Below are 22,314 nucleotides of genomic sequence, written 5' to 3'. Positions count from 1 at the left end.
GCCTGGGTGACAGAGCGAGACTCCATCTCAAAAAAAGCAAAACAAAAACAAACCCATACATTCATGCAAAACACATTACACATGGATATTCATGGCACCATTATTCACCACAGCCTGAAAGCTGGAAAGTGAAAACACCCCAAATGTCCATCAACTGGGAAATGGATCCACAAAATGTTGTCTCCCCATGAAAGGGAATATCATCCAGGATCTGGGAATGCTGTACATGATAGGAATATGAAAGGGGTCTAAGATCCTGTTGAGAGAAAAAAATATATAAAATGCTGATAGTACATGAGGGACCTGAGCAAGCCTATCTCATAGGGCTGACTTCAGGCGGGGCAGGCTTCCTGGAGGAGGTGTGGGCATTGGGCAGGCCAGAAGGGAGAGGGTGGATGAAGTGGCAAACACAGTGAAGGGACAGTGGCTCAGGAGGAAGCTATAGGCAGGACCTGGAAAGGCCACCATGCAAACAGGGCGAGGAGGAGGGATTAGTCCATATAGCTGTTTCTGAGTGAAGCTCACAGAGCTTGTTGCATCTGTGGCTGGAAAGCTAAAATCCCTATGACTTGGGGGACAGGGAGAGGCTCCTAGGGCAAGGATTACTCTGGAACTTTCCAGGCCATGACCGCCTTTCCAGGGCATCTGTGTTAGTCCAAGGGTCCTCTAGTGCTGTACCCAGCCAATTGGGATTGGATGTTTGCTTTCCCAAGGATAGGATGATTGAAAATGGAGGGTGGGGCTGTATGGGGCTCCCGGGAAGGCAGTCAGGACCTTTGGGTAAGAGGAGAGCTCACTTGTGCTTTTCCTTCATTAGACATTCCCTCAAACACCTGCTTCTCCCAGACCTAGGTTAGGAGGCTCAGAAACCAAGGCCACAAAAGTCTCTCCCTGCGGAGTCCAGGGTTGTGGGACAGATTGTCCTCACTGCTCAGTGCTATGATACGAGTATGGAGAAAATGCTGGAAGGGACAGCTGGGAAGAGGAATGAATTCTTCCTGAGAGTGGCATGGGTAGGGCCTGGCTATGGACGCAAGAGCTTTGAAAGTGCTTGACATTTGGGGACTGCCTTGTGAGATGAATAATTAGGCCCTCTCCAGAAGCTACGGGGGAGGGTGCCAGAGACATGCCACTTAGCCCATGCATCTGTGGCTGCAGAAATGTATTTACCTAGCACCTCCGGTCAGAAGTCTATTGAAGATGCTGTTTGAACTCCTTCCCTGCCGCCAGTGGCTCTTCACTCCCTCACGCTGCCTCAGATCACAAAGAGAAGGCCAACTGTGCCTGCTAATTGAATTCACAGAGGCAGTGGATTGAAGGATGCAGTGGCTGGCAGGGAGGGGCAGGAGCAGAGCACTCCGTTGGATTCTCCCCCAAACCCTGAGAGATGGCTCTGGGCCTGAGCCTTTATTGTGGTTTCTCTTTCAAATAGAAAAGCTCTCTTCTTTTATGTGTCAAGGGCCTGGCTGAGCTCAGCAGGCCTTCTGTGTCTTCCTCTGGGTACTTGACAGAGGTGGGCTGCCTTGGTGTGGGGCCGGGGAGGGAACAGGCTGCTTCCTCCCTGCCTGCCAAGCTGTCTCCCAGAGCTGCCCTGGGGACTCTTCTGCAAGGCCCAAGGCCCTGGTATGGGTGCGTCATCTCTAGGTGATTCCATTCCCTTGAAGTCCTTCATCCATTTTATGGAAGGAAAAAACAAGATGTGAGAAAGCCAAGGGCACAAATGGAATTGGTCTGATGGCAGGTGCGCCCTGCAGAGAGTGGGTCCCCATGCCCCGCTGTGGCTCTTCTGTCTCTTCTATTCCTGTAACCCTGATTCCCATCTTCCTCTAGTCTCAGCTCTTTTTAGTAAATGTGTCCTGGGACTGCCAGGCCAGAGGTGTAGGAGACACCCTTACGGCAATAAACAAAGACCACCCAAATGAGAAAAGCAAAGGCTATTTATTCAGAGCTTGTTATAGCGAAGGAGTCAGCCACCATCACTTGTGTTTCGGCGGCGACTCAAAGGCAGGCAGGCGGAGCCGTAGAGTGGAAAAGGGGAAGGGTACTCTCTGATTGTTGGCATGGGGGAGTTCTAACTAGAGGCGGAGCCTCCTCTGTGATTGACGAGGGTGGCATGTTGGCTTTCTCTGGTTGGTCCTTAATTGGAAGTGGAGACAAAACTCGGGAAGTTATTAGTTAACAATTGACTTCTGGCCATTTGGGACCAGTTGTTACAGGGATTATTGTTTGGATGATTGCTAGAGATGGCCGCCTGGCTTCGGACAAATCTGATGTATGGCAGGCAGACGTCCTGGTCAGTTACTGTAGATCGTGGGTTGTTTCCTGGGCAGGCTTCTGCAGGTTGTGAGTGGAGTTCTGTTTTTATATTTGGCCTGGTCATTGTCTGTTTGTATATTCAGTCTCTCACACCCCTGCCCATCAACTCAGTCCAGCAGATTCCCAGCAGCATCAGTTTCGGCGTGGCTGTGGGGATGCACAGGTGAGTGATAACAGCAGAGCCCAAATTCACAGGGTGCTCAGCTCTCCTGGCTCCATGCTGAGCATTCTCTGTGCATCATGGCATTTAGTCCTGGTAGCACCTGTGGTCATTTGGGAATGATAAGAAAACTGAGAACTTGACATGGCCCTGGAGGAGGCCCTGTCTTGCAGGGGAGGCAGGTTTATGAGCAGACATCACATTGTAATGTGAGGGGTGGTGCAGCAGACATTTGCCCATGGTCTGTGGGTGTCCAGGCGGTGGAATTCAGGTCTGCTTTGGGTGAGTAGGGAATCAGAAAACCTCCAGAGGAAATGGCTAAAAGCAGGGATTTGACAGATAAGTAGGGGTTTATCAGGTAAATAAGGAGTTTCCAAAGCATCTTTTAGTGACAGTGAAAGGTATGTTTGGGAAATAACTGAAAAATGGCACAAGACTGAGTGTTACACAGCAGAGGACTCATGTGTTGTTAGGGACTGGCTGGAGGGAGTCATCTGCCTGATCAGGAACGTCTGGGAAGAGTCCTGGGAGGTTGGAAGGGGATAGGTCATGTGGAAAAGGTAGAGAGAAGCATCCTAGCAGGGAGAGGCAGCGTGAGGCCAGGCTGGGAAGGCACGGAATAGGTAGGGCCTCGAAACCAAGTCATAAGGGAGGTGTGAGCTCCTTCTGCCCTCCAAAGCGATGAGTTCCCTCGCTGGAGAGCCTGGGCCTGGGCCAGGAAGCCGGAGGCTGCTGCTGGGGCTGCTGCAGGCACTGGGGGGCTTTGACTGGCCAGGAGCAGGCATGTGGGCTTGGGCAGACTGGGGGGCGGGCTGCTCGGGTGTGCTGGCATTAGGTCTCCATGGAGACTTGCTGACCCTAAGACCCTGCATCTGGGGGTAACACAGCCTGGCAGAGCTGGGCCCAGAGGGCTTGTGAGTCCCTCTGTTCCTCAGGCCATGCCATCACAGCTGCCATTGGCCACGTGTGGTCAGGAGTCTTAGGTGGTATTTGGGGGTGGGAAGGGGGTGTGCCAGTAAACAGTGTATGTCAGGGCCCCAGAAGGACTTATTATTTTCTTGTGTTCTGGGAAGGGGGTGTACCCTGGGTATGTTATGTTTCCAAAGCGGGGAAGCAAGGGAGCCGTCCTCAGAAAGGCTGTTGGGGTCTCGGCACGCTGTTCCTCCCCAACTTCCTACTTCTCTTCAGCCAGCTGGGTTTACTCCTTTTCAGAGCTGATGTTACTCAGTGGACAAAAGAGAAAAGAAGAGGGGGGCCCAGGAATGTGCTGGGAGAGCTGGGCAGACATGGCAGCTTTGTGCGGTTGTGAGATTCGGAGGTTTTGGTTGTAGCCCAGGATCAGGCAGGTCTAGTCTGTCAGAAACACATTTTCTTTCTTTCTTTCTTTTTTTTAAGATGGAGTCTCCTCTGTCACCCAGGCTGGAGTACAATGGCACTATCTCCATTCACTGCCACATCCACCTCCCAGGTTCAAGTGATTCTCCTGCCCTAGCCTCCCGGGTAGCTGGCATTACAGGCACCTGCTATCATACCCAGCTAATTTTTGTATTTTTAGTAGAGACCGGGTTTCACCATGTTGGCCAGGCTGGTCTCTAACTCCTGGCCACAGATGATCCACCCATCTTGTCCTCCCAAAGTGTTGGGATAACAGGGCTGAGCCATGGCACCTGGCCAAAAACCAGGCCAGGTTTCTGGTTCCCTCAGGGCAGCCCACCACTGGAATAGTGGGGTCTGGGAGAGTCCATCTCCCCCGAGTTATGCACAGGGCCAGACCTCAATTGCAGATGATCTAGAGTTCCTACCTGATACTGAGACAGTGGCAAGATTGTGGCCTTCTGCATCAGTCGTCAAGGGTGTCCCACTGCTGGAGCTACCTGGATGACCTCAGCGAAGTAAACGCCAAACTGTGTGTGACCCCTGCATGCCTGCCTCTGGGCAGTGGGTCGGCCCTTCCAGGCAGGGTTAAGAAACCCAAGCGTCGTGGGTTACAGCATCCTTAGTAGAATCCCAGAGATGGGATCACTGAGGTCAGAGGGCATTTTAAGGCTCTACTGTGTATGGCAGAAGAACCACCCAGCAGAGACCAACCAACCTACAGAGCTGGAAAAAATAAGTTAAATTCCCTTTGAAGGAGTTGGGGCAGCCTGGGGATGTACTGCTGCTTCGCCAGCAGGAGAACACCTCTTCCATCCTGTATCTTAACCACCCCTGGAAACCAGCAGACCTCCACAGAGGACATACCTGGAGCACCAGGACAGTGTGGCTCTGAGCCTCTGGTACCTCTGTCCTCCAGGGCCCGAGCTACCACTTCCTGCAACCCTGTGAGGCAGAAGACTGCAGTTTCCCTTCACGTCCTTCTTCCAAGCTCTACGTGCTGCCTTCCTTTGCTCCCAGCTCTGCGGTTCAGACATTTCCATACCTGCCTCTGCCCTTCCTGCCCATTCCCAAGCATCTCTCTAGTTGCTGTTCATGTCTTACCACACCCACAGAGTTCTAAGGCCTCATTTGAAAAATGTATCCTGTTTACTTATTTATTTTTGATTAGGCAGTAGATGTATACAATGCAATGTGTTGAAGATTGAAAGGATAGTAAGGAAAGATAAGTCTGCTCTTCTGCTTCTCTCCCCAGACATCCAAGTCCATGTACAGAGATGACCTCTGTTACCCGTTCTAGAGATATTCCATGCCTATGTAAATATAAATATACTTAGTAATAGTAACATTTATGATATACCACCTTAATAGGTACTATTGTAAGCAAAGAAAGCATAAGTAACAAGTAACTTGCCCAAAGTCACACAGCAAGGAAAAAGAGCTACCTTAGTCTTTTTTGTGGAAACAAATCTCCCTCTGTTACCCAGGCTGGAGTGCAGTGGTACAATCTCAGCTCACTGTAGCCTCTACCTCCTGGGCTCAAGTGATCTCCCTTCCTTAGGCTCCCGACTAGCTGGGACTACGGCATACACCATCACACCCAGCCATTTTTTTGTATTAGTTGTAGGAACAGGGTCTTGCCATGTTGCCCAGACTGGTGTTGAACTCCTAGACTCAAGTGATCTGCCTGTCTTGGCCTCCCAAAGTGTTGCGATTACAGGCATAAGCAACCGCATCTGGCCTGCCTTCATCTTTTTACCGAGGCAGAATGTTTAGTACTTTGTCTTAGTTTGTCTCAGACCTAGTTAAAAGTGCTTTTTCACCCCTTCCCCTTGTCCACCACTAACGAGTGACTGTGGCATCTGGAAATGCCCTCTGACCCCTGTGGGCAACAGCTGTCTCCTCAGCACCGAGCACGGGCTGTTGGAAGGACACTGCCCACCTGACCATCTGACTCTGCCCTGTTGGGGAGTCCGTGCACTCAGGGACCGTGATTGCTCATTGACGCAGGGTCAGAGCCGAGATACTGATTGAGCTTTGGTGGGCAGGTATTTTTGGAGCTGGCACATTCCTTCGTGCATGGGTTGTATAATTACTGCCGGCCAGCTTAGTCTGTCCCCTAATGGGATTGGCAGTTTCTTTCTCGACTGGTGTTAATCTAAGGCCTCTGAGTCAGCCTCGGCAATTTTCCAAAATAAGGATGGTAGGAAGTAATAAGTGGAACTTGGGGAAGAAAAGGTCCATTTAACAGACACCGGAAACTACAGTTCAGGAGGTGTAATCAATAAGGAAATGTCATGACAGGGGCTGCTCTCAGGCTGGGCACAGCCTTGGGAATGGAATGGAGTGGAGCCTTTTTCCAGAGTCCCAGTCCATCCTAGGAGCCCTGGTTGTTCCACTCCGATCCCTGGTCTGAGTGCAGGAAGAAGAATCTTTGGAACCCCTAATGCAGACCTCAGCCCTCTCTGTCCAGAAGAGGGGGCAGTGAGACTTTGGGCAGGTGGCCTGGGTGCCGTGACTCGAGGGGTGAGAAGCAAAGCCAGACGTGGCTGTGGCTGTGTTAGGTTGGAAGCCCAACACCCTGGCCGATCCGGTGGCTAGGGCTTTGGCCACACTTTTGTTCTTCCTCTGAAATGGAAGCAATACAGAAAACTTTAAGTGCCCGGTATGGGGCCATATAGGAGATAAAAAGAAAGTCATGACATCAGCAGCCTTGCTGGCCCCAGTTGGCCTTCGTGGGCCTCCGTTTTGCTATCTGAGAAATGAAGAAACATCTACTACGTTGTGATTTTGTGTGGTTAGAGAGAATGCATATAAGGTGTCCTGTGTAGGGTTTGGTTTGGTGCATGCAAGTTTCTTGATGAACAGTGCTTCTGACATGGTGATGCTGAAGACACTGGGAGGCTTAGTTGCAGACATGAGAGGTCTCTGGCCAAGTAGTGAGGAAGACGGTCCGGTCATACGAATCTGTCTCTCCACAAGGAATTTCAGTGAGAACAGAACTGGAGAGATCCCCAAGTCCACGCCTTCACGGATGGGGACCCTGAGGCTCAGAAGGGAGAAGTGGCTTTTCTGATCTGCCTCCAGGCACATGCAGGGCGAGACTTCAGTTCAGGGTCCCTGGGTCCCTGGTCAGGCTCTTTGCCATGGAAGCCGGTGGTGCGGTCACCTGCTTCTCACCTAATGCTGACAGGCTGTTTTCAACTGGTTGTGTGTATATATATGTGTGTGTATATATATATATGTGTGTGTAGATATATGTGTGTGTGTGTGTGTGTGTGTGTGTATACATATATACAAACGCACACACATATATAAATACACATATGTATATATATACATATATATATGTATATATATACACACACACCCCACCTTACTGTACAGAGGATTTGTGGAGCTTGTGAAGCAGGAAGCTTGGGTAGAGCAGTGGACACCACGGTGGGAGCAGAAGCCACTCAGAGACCCTGCTGGGCCCTGACTTCTGAGAAGTGGAGCTGGATGTCTGGGGAGAACTTGCCCTCTTGCCGGCCCATCCCACATCAGGATGCATACCCCATTCTGTCCAAGTCAAGGCCTTTTTCTGGATTGCTTCTTTCCCATTGTGCTCAGATTTGCTATCTTGAGATTTACTGTAACAATTTTGGTGGAATTTGGCACATACATTGACATTCATAAAGCCCTAGGGGTTGGCAAGAGGGTGACTGACAGGGGTGGGACATCCATCTCCAGGAATCTGTTCTCTTTGCCCTCCCTTGGGGAGGGGGCCTAGAAGCAGCTCCGTGGTTTGGTTCTCACTCACAACCTACCAGGTTTATTATAAACAACTTTATTCTCATAAATTTGACAGCTTAGAAGAAATGGACCAAGTTCTTGAATATCACAAACCACTAAAACTCAGCCAAGATGAAGTAGACAACCTGAATAGACCTACAACGATTAAATAAGTGAAATTCGTAAATAAAAAATCCCAGAGAAGAAATCTCCAAGCCCAGATGATTGCATTGGAGAATTCTACGAAACATTTAAAGTGAGAATTAACATCAATTTTTACACAGCCTCTTCCAGAAAAGTAGAAGGGAAGGGCACACTTCCCAACCCATGCTATGAAGCTTATATTACTCTGATAACAAATGCAAAGACAGTACAAAAAATATGAAAGAAAAAATACAAACCAATATCTCCCATGAACATAGGTGGAAAGACTCTCAGCAAAATATTACCTGTCAAATTCAGCAATGTATAAAAAGAATATAAGACATGTGCAAGTGGGATTTATCAATTATTCAGGTGTGCAAGGCTGGGTCCAACTTTAAAAATCAGTCAATATATCTATTATATAAAAAGGCTAGGCTGGGTGTGATGGCTCACACCTGTGATCCTAGCACTTCGAGAGGCTGAGGCTGGTGGATTGCCTGAGCTCAGGAGTTCAAGACAAGCCTGGGCAACATGAGGAAATCCCGTTTCTACTAAAATACAAAAAATTAGCTGGGCATAGTGGCGGCATGCACCTGTAATCCCAGCTACTTGGGAGGCTGAGGCGGGAGAATTGCTTGAACCTGGGAGGCGGAGGTTGCAATGAACCGAGATTGTGCCACTGCACTCCAGTCTGGATGACAGACTGAGACTCTGTCTCAAAAAAGAAAAGAAAAGAAAAGGCTAAAGAAGAAGAATCATGCAATCATATCATTTGACAAAGAAAAAGCATTTGACAGATTTCGTCTCTCAGCACACTAGGCATACAGGGGAACTAGCTTTCAACTTGTTAAGTAGCGTCTTCAAAAATCCTACAGCTAACATCCAACTTAATGATGAAAGGCTTTCTCCCAGGCTGGGACCAAGGCAGGGATGCTCACTCTCATCCTCAGAGTTCTAACCACTGCAGTAAAACAACAAGCAGATAGCTCTTCCCTGGGCTTTCGGCAGAACTGGTTTTTTCACCCTGACCTCAAACACCTTCTTAGCATTCTGAAATAACCTTTTCTTGTTTACTGTTTCTCCCTGCACTTGTCTGTAAGCTTGTCAAGGGAGGAATCTAGTCTGTCATTAGCCATGATTTCCCGCTGTCTAGCAGTGCCTGCCCTGTGGTAGGTGCTGAGTCATATTTGTTGTGTAAGTGGAGGCTGTTTTGGCATCACAGGCTCTGACTTCCTGCAGTCCATGTGTTAGAGCTGCACTGACCCTCTCTTATTTTCCCTTTTGATTCCTGCTTTCATGTTGGCTTTCAGTTTTGTTTCTCCAAAGGTTCCATAATCCAGGCACCAAGTGTCTTGGGTCTTGTGTCTCTAAGAGAGTCTTGCTCTCACTCTGTCACCCAAGCTGGAGTGCAGTGGTGTGATCTTGGCTTCCTGCAACCTCCACCTCCCGGGTTCAAGTGATTCTTCTGCCTCAGCCTCTCAAGTAGCTGGGATTAGAAGTGTGTGCCACCAGGCCTGGCTAATTTTTGTATTTTTAGTAGAGACAGAGTTTCGCCATGTTGCACAGGCTAGTCTTGAACTCCTGGCCCCAAGTGATCCACCCACCTTGGCATCCCAAAGTGCTGGGATTACGGGGATTACAAGTGTGAGCCACTGCGCCTGGCCTTGTTGAGTGTATTAAATTTTCGAAGATTACCCTTTTCTGGCCAGGCGTGGTGGCTCATGCCTGTAATCCTAGCATTGGAAGGATAGACTCAGGCCTGAATTGGTTTGATAAAAGGCCATTAAAAATTTTTGAACATGTCAAAAAATTGGGGCTAACAAAATCAACCCAGAGGAGATTCTCCCTCCCACCCTCTGGTAGTTATCCTGGTGGCCCTGCTGAGCTTTTGGGTCTGGCCCTAGAGCATGAGAGCCTGGGCCAGCAGCCCCTGAGATCCCTCAAGTAAACGTGCTGTGTGTCTGTGACACTGGCTGTGTTTATCAGCTTTCTGATGCTTGGTGCTCCCAGCTTAGAGAAGTGAACTAAACAAGAACCAAATAGCCAGAGAAAGCGGGCTGTGTTCTCAGTGAAGAACAAAGGTCTGTTCCAGGGAAGGGGCTTCTGAGTGACTCTGTAAGGCAGCTCCCTCCTGCCTGGAATGTGCTCTTCCCCCAACTCCAGACTGGTACAAATCTACCTAGGGCCCAGATTCCTCATCTGGCAACAGTGTCCAGAGAGAATTGAATAACATTATTTTTGTGGAATGCAGTAACAACTATTTCCTTCCTTCCTTCCTTCCTTCCTTCCTGTCTTTCTTTCCCTCCCTCCCTCCCCACTCCCTCCCCTCTTCCCTTCCCCCCTTCTCTCTTTCTTTCTTCTGTTGATGGAACCTTGGTTTCCAATGTCCCTGAAGATGGAAAAATGGAAGGTAGTCTAGGTCCCCTGCACAGTCTATTTGCCTCCTGAGGGGAGAAGAGTCATTATATTTGCTGAGTCACATATTTGCTGAGTGACACAAGGTGCCTTTTGTAGGGACAAAGATAAATCAGATGCAGTTCCTACCTCCCCAGATTCCTACCTCCCCAGAACCCCAGTGTGCTGGAGCAGGGGATTTGCAGTGGGGCTAGAACTCAGGCGTGTGTGTGTCGGGGGGGAGTGTGTACAAAGAGGCACTGGGAAGTGAGGCAGGGGGTCAGCTTTCACTGTAGGGATACCTGGGAGGGGCTGTGGGGAGCTCAGAGCAGCGGCGTTCATTGTGGGGCTGTGGAAGAGCAGATGTGGAGCACTGAGGGAGGGGCAGGGCCAGCTGCAAAATTGGTGGGGCACAGAGAGAAAGGATTCCAGAAATCAGGGGTCGTTTTCCTAAAAGTTACATCGGAAGCTTTTCCTTTCTTTTACAGTCTCTCTCAGCATGTCATGGTGACTTTCATTTACTATTTCATATTTACTACTTTTGAAAGATCAAAACTTAGCATGAATTTTACCATTTATCTTTATGTTGTGCAATGCCAGTTTTAAGCACAATTATCAGAGCATTTAAATCATACGTAGAATCATGAAATTATATAACTCCTGTTTTGTGGCTTATTTTCTCCTGAGTAGTCCAGAAGGACAAACTCAAACCAGACTCAGGCAGGTTGGAAGGCGGAAGGGAGGAAGGACAGACGACCCAGGGGCCCCGTCCATGTTGCAGGGCACCCATGCCAGCACCCTCAGGCCTGACGGCTGCTAGGTTTCTGCTCTTAGCAGATGCTAGAATGGCTGCCTTCCACCCTGGCCCGGGGTGATCTGAGGAAGCTGAGCCAGGTCTTCTCTTTCTAAGAGTCCACCACCCTCAGCTATGGCAGGCAGGCAACTCCAAGGCTCTTAAAACCTGTGCATCAGGACCTGCCCAGTACCTAGGTCTGGGGTGGGTAAGAGGCTCACTCCCGCTAAGCCCCAGGGGCCCTAGGTGAGGATGAAGGAGAGCTGCTGCCTGCCTGCTCCACCCTGAGACATGTGGAACGCATGCCTGACTCTGACCCTGCCTGCTGAGGTGGAGGCCTGCAGTGCCATGGCAGAGCAGGGATGAGGAGGCGCGGCCAGGCGGGAGAGCAGGGATGAGGAGGGGCGGCCAGGCGGGAGAGCAGGCCGCCGTCTTGGGGAGGCAGTAGGAGTTCGGCTCATGTGTGAGCTCAGACTCCATGACTCCAGCTCCACTGACAAAACACAGGTTCAAGGATAAGATTATCAAGACTTTCAAGATGGCCATCCAGGGTATTCCACCCCAAGTGTGGGGTCTTTCTGAGCATGAGACCCTGTGTGAATGCACTGGCCGATGCTCACAAAGCCAGCCCTGGGGAGAAGAACTGGGGGATGTTCTTCAGGTTACTCAGCATTTCTGGGTGTCAGTTTCCCTTGGGTCAGATAGGATGGGGAGAGAGGCACTGTAAGGCCACACATGGACGGGACTGGGCAGCCTCCGGGGCCTCACCTCAACATCTCCCTGTCATGGTGCTTCACCCGCGTTCACAGACTTAATCCTCCCACAGCCCTGGAAACATGCGTTCTGATGTCAGTTCCTTTCTACAGGTGAGACGATGTCCTTTCTGTGGGGATTAAATAACGTCCCAAGGAAGACCAGTGAGAGTAGGGGGCACAGCTGGTGTGCACCCAAGCATGGCGGCTGCAGTTCCTCCTCCCATCAGCCCTGGGCCATGCTTCTCTGCCACCTGCCGCCCTTGCTTCCTGTCCCCCAGCTCTCCTCCCTGCACAGGGCCCTGTGGGCACCCAGCTTCTCTCACTAGATTGAGGCATCTCAGCTTCAGCCCACGCTGTGTCCGGCCCCATCTCTTGGCACTGGCTCAGCTGGGTTCCCAGCAGAGGGACTCCCCCGGCCCAGCTGCCTTCCCACGCAGGTCTCTGCCCAGTTCACGGGCCAGCCTTCAGAGCAGCTGCTATCGGAGCAGGAACCCCCCCACATTGGGTCAGCTGTGGTTGGCCAGGAGAGAAGGGGCACGTGACACTGAAAGAATGTGGCTGCCCCTGGCGGCCCCCTGAGCAGGGAGGGCCATGGAGAGTGGTATCCCCTAAATGGAGTATGGAGAGCCCTGAGCGGGAAAGGCTTCCCATCCTGACCAGCCCAATCAGGGCCTGGAGTCGAGGCTTTGTATGAGGGAGGAGCCAGCACCTCCTGACCCCTCGCTGAGGCCCAGGCTTCTGCTGGGAGAGCCTTCCATTCCAAAACCAGCAGCAGGTGACCTCAGCTGGAGTGACAGGTGGCAGGCCCTAGGCAGTGGTAGGAGGGTGACCCCTCCTCTAGCACAAATAAACATGGAATCAACACTGTGCAGGGCTCTCTCTGTGGCCTAGGGCTTCCTCTATGCCCTCCTGGCCCAGGCAGGGTGACAGCCACAGCCGGCAGTCCCTGTGGGCTCGGGTGGCCCCCTCCTCATCCAGTTCTTTCTCCTTCCCTGCATGTGGCAGAGCTCCGCCTGGAGGGAAACTTCCTGCACCGCCTCCCCAGCGAGGTCAGTGCCCTGCAGCACCTCAAGGCCATTGACCTGTCCCGGAACCAGTTCCAGGACTTCCCTGAGCCACTCACTGCCCTGCCGGTGCTGGAGACCATCAACCTGGAGGAGAACGAGATCGTAGGTGAGTGGGCCTGGCCCACGCGGCCCTGGGCTGTTGTGCTTGTACAAGGCGTTCATGGGGCACAGGGCTCTGGAGTCGATCTTCACAGGCGGGAGGGGAAGCTTGGGCTGTCTGTCCCACACGCCTGAGCAAAGGGCCTGGGGCCTGGGAAGGTAGACATTTTGAGGCCCTGTCGCCTGCCTGTTGTTGGGTGGGACACTGGCTTTTCCCGGCAGGTGGATGGCCTCCGCTTTCACCACCGTGCAGCTCTGAACTAGCTGGGCCATTGGGGGCCACAGGCCCTCCCTCTCCAGGTCTCTCCTGCCAGCCTAGGTGGTCTCAGACCCTTCGGCTCTGGCCCTCTGTGTGCTTTCTCCTCCCCAACTCCCCTGCCTTCGCCGGGACCTCTTCACAGGGGTAAGCAGGGCCCACTAGAGACTGCCACGTTCAGCTCAGCCACTCTGTGCCTTCCAGGACAAACATGCTGCTCCCTGTCAGCCCAGCCCGCCAGGGCTCTCACTACCAGGGAACCAGGGGTCTGATAGGTGCCTTCTGTAAACAGCAGACCCCAGGAGGGTGGGTTCTGCTGAGGTCAGGAAGCGGCCCCTCCTTCCTCTTGCAGCAGTGATGTACCTCCTGTCTCATCAGGACGTCAGGGAGCCGAGCCTGAGCTCCAGCTAGCGGTCCCCCCTGCCCAGAGAACCTGAGCACTGGGCGGGGTCTCTGTGTGCCCTCCCTCCTGTAGCACCTTCCTTCGGTGGCTCCGCCCCAGTTCACCGTCTCTCACATGATCTCTAATGTGGATGCCGTTCTGATGCCAGTGATGTTCATAATAACCCCCCTCAGTTATGCTTTCATTCTCACAAGCCCTTTTATCGCCATTAACCCATTTGATGAAAAGCAACAGCCTCCTAGTAGTTTGGACCCAGCTACTGGGGCATGGCCTGCCTCATGTGGAGGCAAGTGCCCATCTGTCAGGGGTGCTGCAGGCAGAACTCTGGCCCTGGCTGGGTGGGAGGCAGGGCCAGCTGACCTTTGAGGTTCTGGGTCTTTTCTTGGACAGATGAATCAACCAAGGACCAAACACATCATGAGAGAGCATCAGGTTACATAGTGAGACTCATAGTTCCAGGACAGGAATATGTGATTCCAGAAAAGCCCTGTGCCCAGGATGGACTTCTCTTGCCTGAACTCTGGGGAGCCCCTGGAGGTGGGCTCTGGTTCAGTCTTGGGTTCCCAAGACCAGAGTCCTCAAGCAGCTTGCCCCTGGATTGGCTCTTGGGTCACTGGGGCCTCTGAGCAGTCTTTAAGTGGAAGGAGCCTGTCCAGAATTGCCTTGGCCTGCGCGGCTCTCCCTGCTGTGCTGTCCTGCTCACCCAGGGCCTTGCTTCTGAGCCCTTTGCCTCCTGCATTCCTGGCCAGGCCCTTCTTGCCTGAGTCCTTCCTTTCCTGCCTCTATTCATTGTGGCCCCTCCGATGCCTCCACTTCCTTCTGCTGCTCATCCAAATGGGGGAGTAACTGAGCAAGACCAGAGCTGGGTGTGCAGCTGGTAGACAGGTGGTTCTCACCAGCATTGGCCGTGGCTTCCCCACATCCTAACTGTGGCCTTGCAAGGTTCACAGCAGCTGTGTGAGTCTCAGCGCCCTCTCATCTTTCAAATGAAGCTTATCTCCCAGCCCTAGAAGGTGGTTTGAGATAGGAAGATGGCTTTTCTGCAGGTAGGGGAGTAAGTCGAGTGGGTACCTATGTCAGCTGCAGTCCAAGAAGGGATTTGTACCAAAGTGGGCAGGAAGGGTGGCCCAGATCTCCTGGTCCTTCGCCTTTTAAAAGGCTGACAGTATTTCTTAGCAGGCACAGCCACAGAGCAAAGATCGGCTGTTTTGGCTCCTTGCATAGATATACCGCCGCTTTTCTGAAGAACGATAGTAGTAATTTCCACATGTGGAAGCATCTTATGTCTTACCAAGAATGGTCATGTATAGTCCCACAGCCACAGGATGATGGTCTCCCTTTGACACAGGTAGAAACTGAAGCTCTAAGCCTTCATGGCCAAGTGCCTGTCACACACCTGGCCAGGTAAGACACGTCAGCAACTGGGCTGTGTTTCCCAGTCAGTTCAGCCTGGGACAGAGCCCCTGCTGCCCGGCCTCAGCCAGGCCTGGGTGATATGGAGTTGCCAGGGGCTGCCCCTGTCCAGGAGGGGCTCCTGGTTAACCCCAAGTGGCCAGCTGCTCCTGAAAAAGCTTGACTGATCCCAGGGCCCTGTCCACTGCAGAAGGCCTGGTTGTTCTTCCCCTGTCCCCGATCTGGAGAGGGGCGTTTTGGAGGCAGCCACTGTTCCCTTGCTGGTGTCTCCCTGCTTCTATTTGCTACTGCTCCCGGATCCATCCGAGTTACTCGGGTGGTTTCTCAACTCCCAAACTGGCAGGAGAGCCAGGCCACAGCCTTCACCCCCAGACTGGAGGGAGGTGAGAACGAAAGGGCCTGCTGGAGGAAGGAGGAGCTGCGGTTACGGTGAAGAAGATAGGGCCGTAGGGTCTTCCATTAGGGAAATAGCTCTGTACTCTTCGCTGCCTGTAGCTGAGTTCCTGCAGCACCTCACTGGGATATTTATAGAAGTTTATGGTGCCTTCAGAGTGGCTTATTTTTTCTTTCAGAATGCTTAGAGGGTGGTGGAAAAATAAATCAAAATTTTTATGAGAAATCAATTCAAGATTATTAAAGTAGCCTTTAAAGCTTTAGTAAGTAGAGAACAGGCAGCTCTGAAACAGGCTCCCAAGTGAACTGTAAGGACAGCCACCCTAAATGGACCTCCCTCAAAGTGGCCCCAGCCTGGCGCTGGAAAGACTTGGGAGCTCTCAGCATCCAGGCAGCTGCCAGGATCAACTCAGTCATCCCCTTGTTTCCAAATAGAGCTGCCACCTGATCTTCCTCCGCCCTCTGAGCCATTCTCAGGGAGAGAAAGAGAGAGGTCTGGGATCTCAACAGGGCAGGCAGGCTGAGAGGGACAAGGATACTCTGTTTTCTGATGCCAATCACTGCGAGGTAGTACCTGACCTTGGTGCTCACAGGTAGCTAAATACCCTCAGATCAGGTCTGCATGGCACTTGGATGCCCATGTTTCCACCTGGAGCACACAGCCCTCTGGTCTACATGTTTGACCCTTCTCTGCCCTCCTCACCTCTGCCAGCATCGGGCCTGGTATGTGGCATATAGCAGGTGCTCAGCTGTGTGGGAGCATCATGTAGAGCAGGAATTCCAAAGCCTTGAATCCCCTCTGAAATAACTGAGACATGATAGGGCAGAGTTTTCAAGTTGCATACTATAACCTGGTAGTGAATTGTTAAGTCAGTGGGTGAAGACCAGCAATTTTTTAATGCAATAAAATAGAAAATGTCAGAGTACCTCATCACATATAAAATGGTAATTACTATGTTGTAACTTTTAATTTCAGTTTCATCACATATAAAATGGTAATTACCACGTTGTAACTTTTAATTTCAGTTTTACTGTGTGCATGCACAGATATAGATAGATAGATGATAGATAGATAGATAGATAGATAGAGATATACCGGGATGTGATGAAAAATGATTATTTCTTACTCTTAGTCATGATGAAAAAATACTGAAAACTACTCCTATGAGTTGTCCTGCAGAGATCTGGGGGTCTGTTCTCAGCCACATCAGCCACCTGTCCTTCCCAGCTTATGCCCCAACCACATTATCAGACTTCCTCCTCTCATCCCTCCCGTTCACCCACCCCGCATGGCCCATGTTCTCAGTCTGGAAGTCTTTTCTCATGTCTTACATTTTCTCTGCCTGTGGCCAAATCCTGAGTCTGGACCTGGTTCAGGTCAAAGGGAAGCAGAGTGGGTCAAGGGCCCTCTCCCTCTCCCAGCTGACTCCCTGGCAGACACATAGCTGCAGGTGTCTCCTACCCAGAGGAGAGGCTTCCAGGATCCTTGGGGACTGGCCTGCCAGGACACAGATGTTTACTCTAGGTACTCCCAGGAGGGAGGAAGGGGTTTGTAGCTTAGAATATTTGTTCAGACAACAGTCATTTATAAGTTTCTGGGAGATGAGATAGTTCCTATGTTTTTCAAATCAGAAAGTGGCGTATGGAAGTTTTTAAGTAGTTATAAATAAGACCACCTGGAAAATGTCATCTCTGGAGAAGGAGGGGCTACGGAGATGCAAGTCTCGACCTCAGGTTGCTTACAGGGTATTAGTGTTAGCAAACACTAGACGGCTAGATGGCACCTGGTCACAGGTGTAGGGGAGGGCTGATATGCTGTGGAGGGCTAGGAAGAGGACTCTCAGTGGGAGGGAGGGTGGCTGTCCTTGTGTCCTTGTGGGAGGGTTTCTAAGTAGACGGATGTCAATGATGACATGGGGATGTGATGGGTGGAGACAGTCAGCTCGTTCACCCCAGTAGCCAACACATGTGGCTTGAAGGTGGCCACGCACGTGGATACAGGGGCAGCAGGGCCTCGCCACTGGCTCACCAGTACTTGGTGCTGCATAGCCATTCAGTCCTGGATCATGTGGGGCGGAAGACAAAAGTCACATATTTGAGAGATGATTTTGCCAAGTAAGAGACTATTATTTCAGTTATGCTGGAATTTAACTTTCTGTAACCCTCAGTTCTCTGGGTGTTTTTTTTTTCCCCCCCTCTATGCACCTCCTGCTCCAGAGAGCATAAGAGATTAGAGGAAAACAAGTCTTTGTTAAGAATTTAAGCTGGGCGTGGTGGCTCGTGCCTGGAATCTCAGCACTTTGGCAGGCCAGGGTGGGAGAATTGCTTGAGCCAAGGAGTTCAAGACCAGCTTGGGCAACCTGAAGAAACCCCATCTCTACAAAAAAATACAAAAATTAGCTGGGCATGGTAGTGTGAACCTGTAGTTCCAGCTACCTGGGAGGCTGAGGTGGGAGAATCCATTGAGCCTGGGAGGTTGAGGTTGCAGTGAGCCATGATTGTACCACTGCACTCCAGCCTGGGCCACAGAGTGAGACCCTGTCTCAAAAAACAGAAACAAATAAAACAGAATTGATTACATAGAGTAACAACACTTTTTTTTCCTTTGAGATGGGGTCTTGCTCTGTCACACAACCTGAAGTGCAGTGGCACGATCTTGGCTCACTGCAACCTCAACTTCACAGGCTCAGGTGATCCTCAGCCTCTCAAGTAGCTGGAACCACAGATGCACACCACCATGCCTGGCTAATTTTTGTATTTTTGGTAGAGATGGGTTTTCGCCATGTTGCCCAGGCTGGTTTCAAACTCCTGAGCTTAAGTGACCCACCTGCCTTGACCTCCCAAAATGCTGGGATTATAGGCATGAGCCACTGCACCTGGCCAATAGCACTTTTAAGAGGAAAAGTATGTGTCATATAGGATGCTTTGGGCTGCATTTACTTAATTCTGCCCTTGTCCTGTTTCACCTCTTACTATCCCTGCTGATATTTCTCAAAGTGTGGTCCCAGGACCAGCAATAACAGCATCGCTAAAAAACTGGTTAGCGATATACATTCTTTGGCCCCAGACCTAGATCAGAAACTCTGGGGAGGGGGCAGCAGTCTGTTGTACTGCCCGCCCCCATACTCCTTGCCTTCTGATTCACATGCATGCTGAAGCCTGAGAAGCTCTGCCTGGGCTCTCGATTCTCAAAGTGTCATCCATAGGTCAGCAGCATGGGCATCCTAGAAGCCTGTTAGAGATGCAGAACCTTACGTTTCACTTCACACCTCCTGAGTCAGAATCTGCCCCTGAGCAAGAATGCCAGGTGATCTGTTTGCATAATAAGTCTTCATTTAATGAGCACTGTGCCAAGGCCTGGCCTGCTACCCATCCTGTAGATCCACCAACCCTCAGTAGAATAGGGTCAGCAGGAACTAGGGAATCTTGGCCAAAAGAAATGCTTCTGGACCCAAAGATTTGGGTCCTGCCAGGCTTCAGACCTCCCAGCTTGCCAGGGAGGGTGCCTTAACCTGCCAGTGCCAGATGCCCTCAGCACTTCCTCTGGGCTCACAAGGCAGATGGAACCATGGTCACAAAAGGCTTCTCAGTGTCTCCTAGGACTGCCTGCCTGTCTTCAGCTTGGATGACACAGAGAAGGAAACCCCTGACTGGGCCTGGGGACTCATGCCTGTAATCCCAGCAGTTTGTGAGACCAAGGCAGGAGGATTGCTTGAGGCCAGGAGTTTGAAACCAGCCTGAGCAATATAATGAAGCCCCCATCTCTACAAAAAAAAAAAAAAGAAAAAGAAAAAATTTAAAAACAATTAGCCATGCATGGTGGCACTTACCTGTAGTCCCAGCTACTCAGGAGACTGAGGCAAGAGGATTGCTTGAGCTAGGAGTTCAAGGCTGCAATGAAGTATGATTGTATCACTGTACTCCCGTCTGGGTGACAGGGAGACCCTGTCTCAACAACAACAACAACAAAAAAAAAAAAAAGAAAGAAAGAAAGAAAAAGGAAAGGGAGACTCCCATGGTGATAGCAGAAGCAGAGCAGAAACCAGGGCTCATCTTACACCTGCTTCTGCTTCTCTCCTGATGACCCGTGGCCCCCTACAGGATAGCGAGCCTCTGAGTCAAACTCCGCTCAACCTGACCACTTTCCACATTCAACCCTTGCCTGTCCTCCCTCCCTTAACCTCGGCTTCTCAGAGTTTTGTAGCAAGAAAGGCAAAGGTTAATCCAAGCCCTTTGGAGGCCAAGGCGGGTGGATCACCTGAGGTCAGGAGTTCAAGACCAGCCTGACCAACATGGTGAAACCCCATCTTTAAAAAAATATAAATTACTTACTTAATTAATTAACCTGGGGGAAAAAAAAAAAAAGAAAGGCAAAGGTCTGAAGACCCACACACATCATTAGCATAAGCAGGCCTCCTCTCTGTGAGCTTCCATTTCCTCATCTGCAGAGTGGGGAGGAAAGTGCTACCTGCTGGAATCAGGCTGGAGGCAGCATCACTGTGATCACCTCCTGCCCCTCAGCCCACCTGGAATCCTGACTATGTGCTGCCTGCTCACTCCTCGCCGTCTAGCCCACAGGGCCACTTGTTGCATATACTTCTTGCACACACCCAGGGGCCAGGACAGAGGAGGCAGAGGCACTGTTCAGTGGTATGATGGAGGCTAACCAATGACTGCAGGGTCCAGGGCCAGGGGCAGGTGACCAGGGAAGGTTTGCTGAAGTTGGCCTTCTGGAACACTCTGAGTGGCCAGCCCCCAGCAGAGTTGTGTCACGCCCTCCCTGGTCCCCCAGAGCCCACTCCAACCTTCCTTCTCCTCATGCACACACTTGGAAGAATGCTGCTCTGTCATTTCAGGTCTCAGTCTTGGGTCCCATTGTGACTCACAGAGGGGACAAATAATTTCTGCAGAGAAGGGAGCTGACAGATGAGGAATCTCCACTTACCACTGTAAGGATGATGCGAAGGATGTTGCAAGGGGAGGCTGCAGATCTGTGTCTGAGTCCCACCTTCAGCACCATCTGTGTGAGGAGCAGAGACTCAGTTTCCTATCTGAAAAATAGGAAGATAGTCCTTCCCTATGTCCTCCCAGCCCTCTCCAGAGGAGAAGATGAAATTAATGCACGCACCACATTTTATAAAGCATGAAGTCCTTTATGGACTTCTAAGGGATTGTTGACCCTCCCCCCATGTAAGTGTCTGCATATGTAAAGGGGCCCCCTACATCCTGGTTGGGTAGGTAATGATGACTAACCTTCCCCCTGATATCTCCTGGTTATAAAGTGCCTTCCCCCACTGTGCGTCCCCTCATCTCCCAGACACCTGATCAGGAAGTACAGGAAACAGAAGCCATGCGGGCATTTTAAGTAAAAAGGGCTTCATGGGGACTTAGGTTCTTACAAAAGCCTGGAAGGTGTTGGCAGTGGGTGAGGCCCGGCTGCCAACCGTCACTCTCAGAGTACCGCTGATGAGAGTGAGTTAGTCCCTCCGTAGTCAGGAAGCGGAGAGCAGGAGGCCACCATGGAACTAGTGAGCTCAAGTCATTCTGCAGGACTGCCAAGGAGGGATTGGGAGGCCACTGCAGGGGGCCTGGACCCTGAGATGCTAAGGCAGAAGCCCACCCCCTGCCCCCTCTGGGGCACTTACTGGCCGACTCTGACTGCAGGGGATCAAGAAAATGTGGGTTTACGTTTCCAGCAAGTTGTTTAATCGCTTGGTGTCTCCATTTCCTTCTCTGGATGATACTGGATTAAATAATACTGGATTAAGTGAGTCAGTCTATACAGCGCGCTTCGAACCATGCTGACATGCAGTGAGCTCTCTGTATGGTGGTAGTTGTGCTGTAAGAATGTAAGGGGCGGCTCAGACAAGGGCTTGTGGATACAATCATGGTCTGTTAGAGTTGGGCAAGACCTCGGTGAGTTGCCCAAGATCTCAGAGTGACCCTGGTGTATCATGGAAAGATCAGACGCAATAACTGGGCAGTACAGAATGGCAGGCTGGCTGCAAGGGACTGACAGTGCTGGGTGGCAGGGGTCCTTCCTTCTTCCCTTGCTCCCTCTCTTCCTTACCGCATCTGTAAACGGGATTTGAGATGGCCACTTAGAATCTAGAAGAGGGAGCAATCATGACGCACAGCCTTTAAGCCTGGCAAGAATTTGACTAGGCAGGGGCCCCCTGGGCTGGCACATGTGGGAGGACAAAGTCAAACCCGTGGCACTCCTCTCCTGCACCTGGATCTGGGGCTGCAAGCCCATCTGGAGGGATGCTGATTTGTCCCCTCCCTGAGTGTGGAGTTTGGATTGCCCCCCTGAGCACAGCCAGCTTCCCAGAGTCTGAGCCTTGCCTGGACTCCTGTGTGCTGTGTCACAAGCCCCATGAAAGGATGATTTGCCCTCTGAGGTGGTAGCTTCCTGCCTCCTGCCCCGCACGCCCTTGCTTGGTGTCTGCAGAGCTCTGAGTTGTGCTCACAGGCATCGAGCAGTAGAGGCAGGCATTGACTGTGTTAGAGAGCACTTGGGAGGTAGTCATTAGACAAACAGTGCAGGGAGCGCTTGCCAGCTCTGCAGCCTCACCAAAGGAGAGGCTGGGAGTAAACAAACAGGTGTCAAAAGCAATTAGGACAAATTAGACATGGCCCCCAAACATGAGGGTGTAGGAAGCTGTTCGCAGCCTTTGACCCATGTGTATGCATCTGCAGGGAGGTAGCAAGACACACACTTGGTCTCTGCCCAGATGGCATTCTCTGTGCCAATCACTGTGTGGTGAAGCCTGGATGAACCAAAGCCTCCAATTCTCCAGGCTGCTGTTGGTGCTCTGCTGCTAGCACACAGGTCAACAGCCAGAAGTTCTTTGACCCTTGCTTAAAACATAACAAAAGGGCCTGGCGTGGTGACTTATGCCTGTAATCTCAGCATTTTGGGAGGCTGAGGTGGGTAGATCACCTGAGGTCAGGAGTTCAAGACTGGCCTGGC

The 22,314-nt window shown here is 51.3% G+C and overlaps 1 protein-coding gene across 3 annotated transcripts in view; it reads left to right on the top strand.

The window, feature by feature from the left end:
* LRRC20 (leucine rich repeat containing 20) overlaps nucleotides 1–22,314 on the top strand; it is a 77,219-nt gene that overhangs the window by 36,554 nt on the left and 18,351 nt on the right. For all 3 annotated transcript variants that reach the window (XM_010339298.3, XM_010339296.3, XM_010339297.3), the window contains one exon: nucleotides 12,716–12,883. In XM_010339298.3, coding sequence (XP_010337600.1) covers nucleotides 12,716–12,883 — 168 coding nt within the window. The remainder of the gene's footprint in view (nucleotides 1–12,715; nucleotides 12,884–22,314) is intronic.

This window comes from Saimiri boliviensis, chromosome 12 (genome assembly GCF_048565385.1).
Source record: "Saimiri boliviensis isolate mSaiBol1 chromosome 12, mSaiBol1.pri, whole genome shotgun sequence".
Lineage (NCBI taxonomy): Eukaryota > Metazoa > Chordata > Mammalia > Primates > Cebidae > Saimiri > Saimiri boliviensis.
The sequence above is the reverse complement of the archived record's forward strand: the minus strand, read 5'-3'. Positions and strand labels throughout refer to the sequence as shown.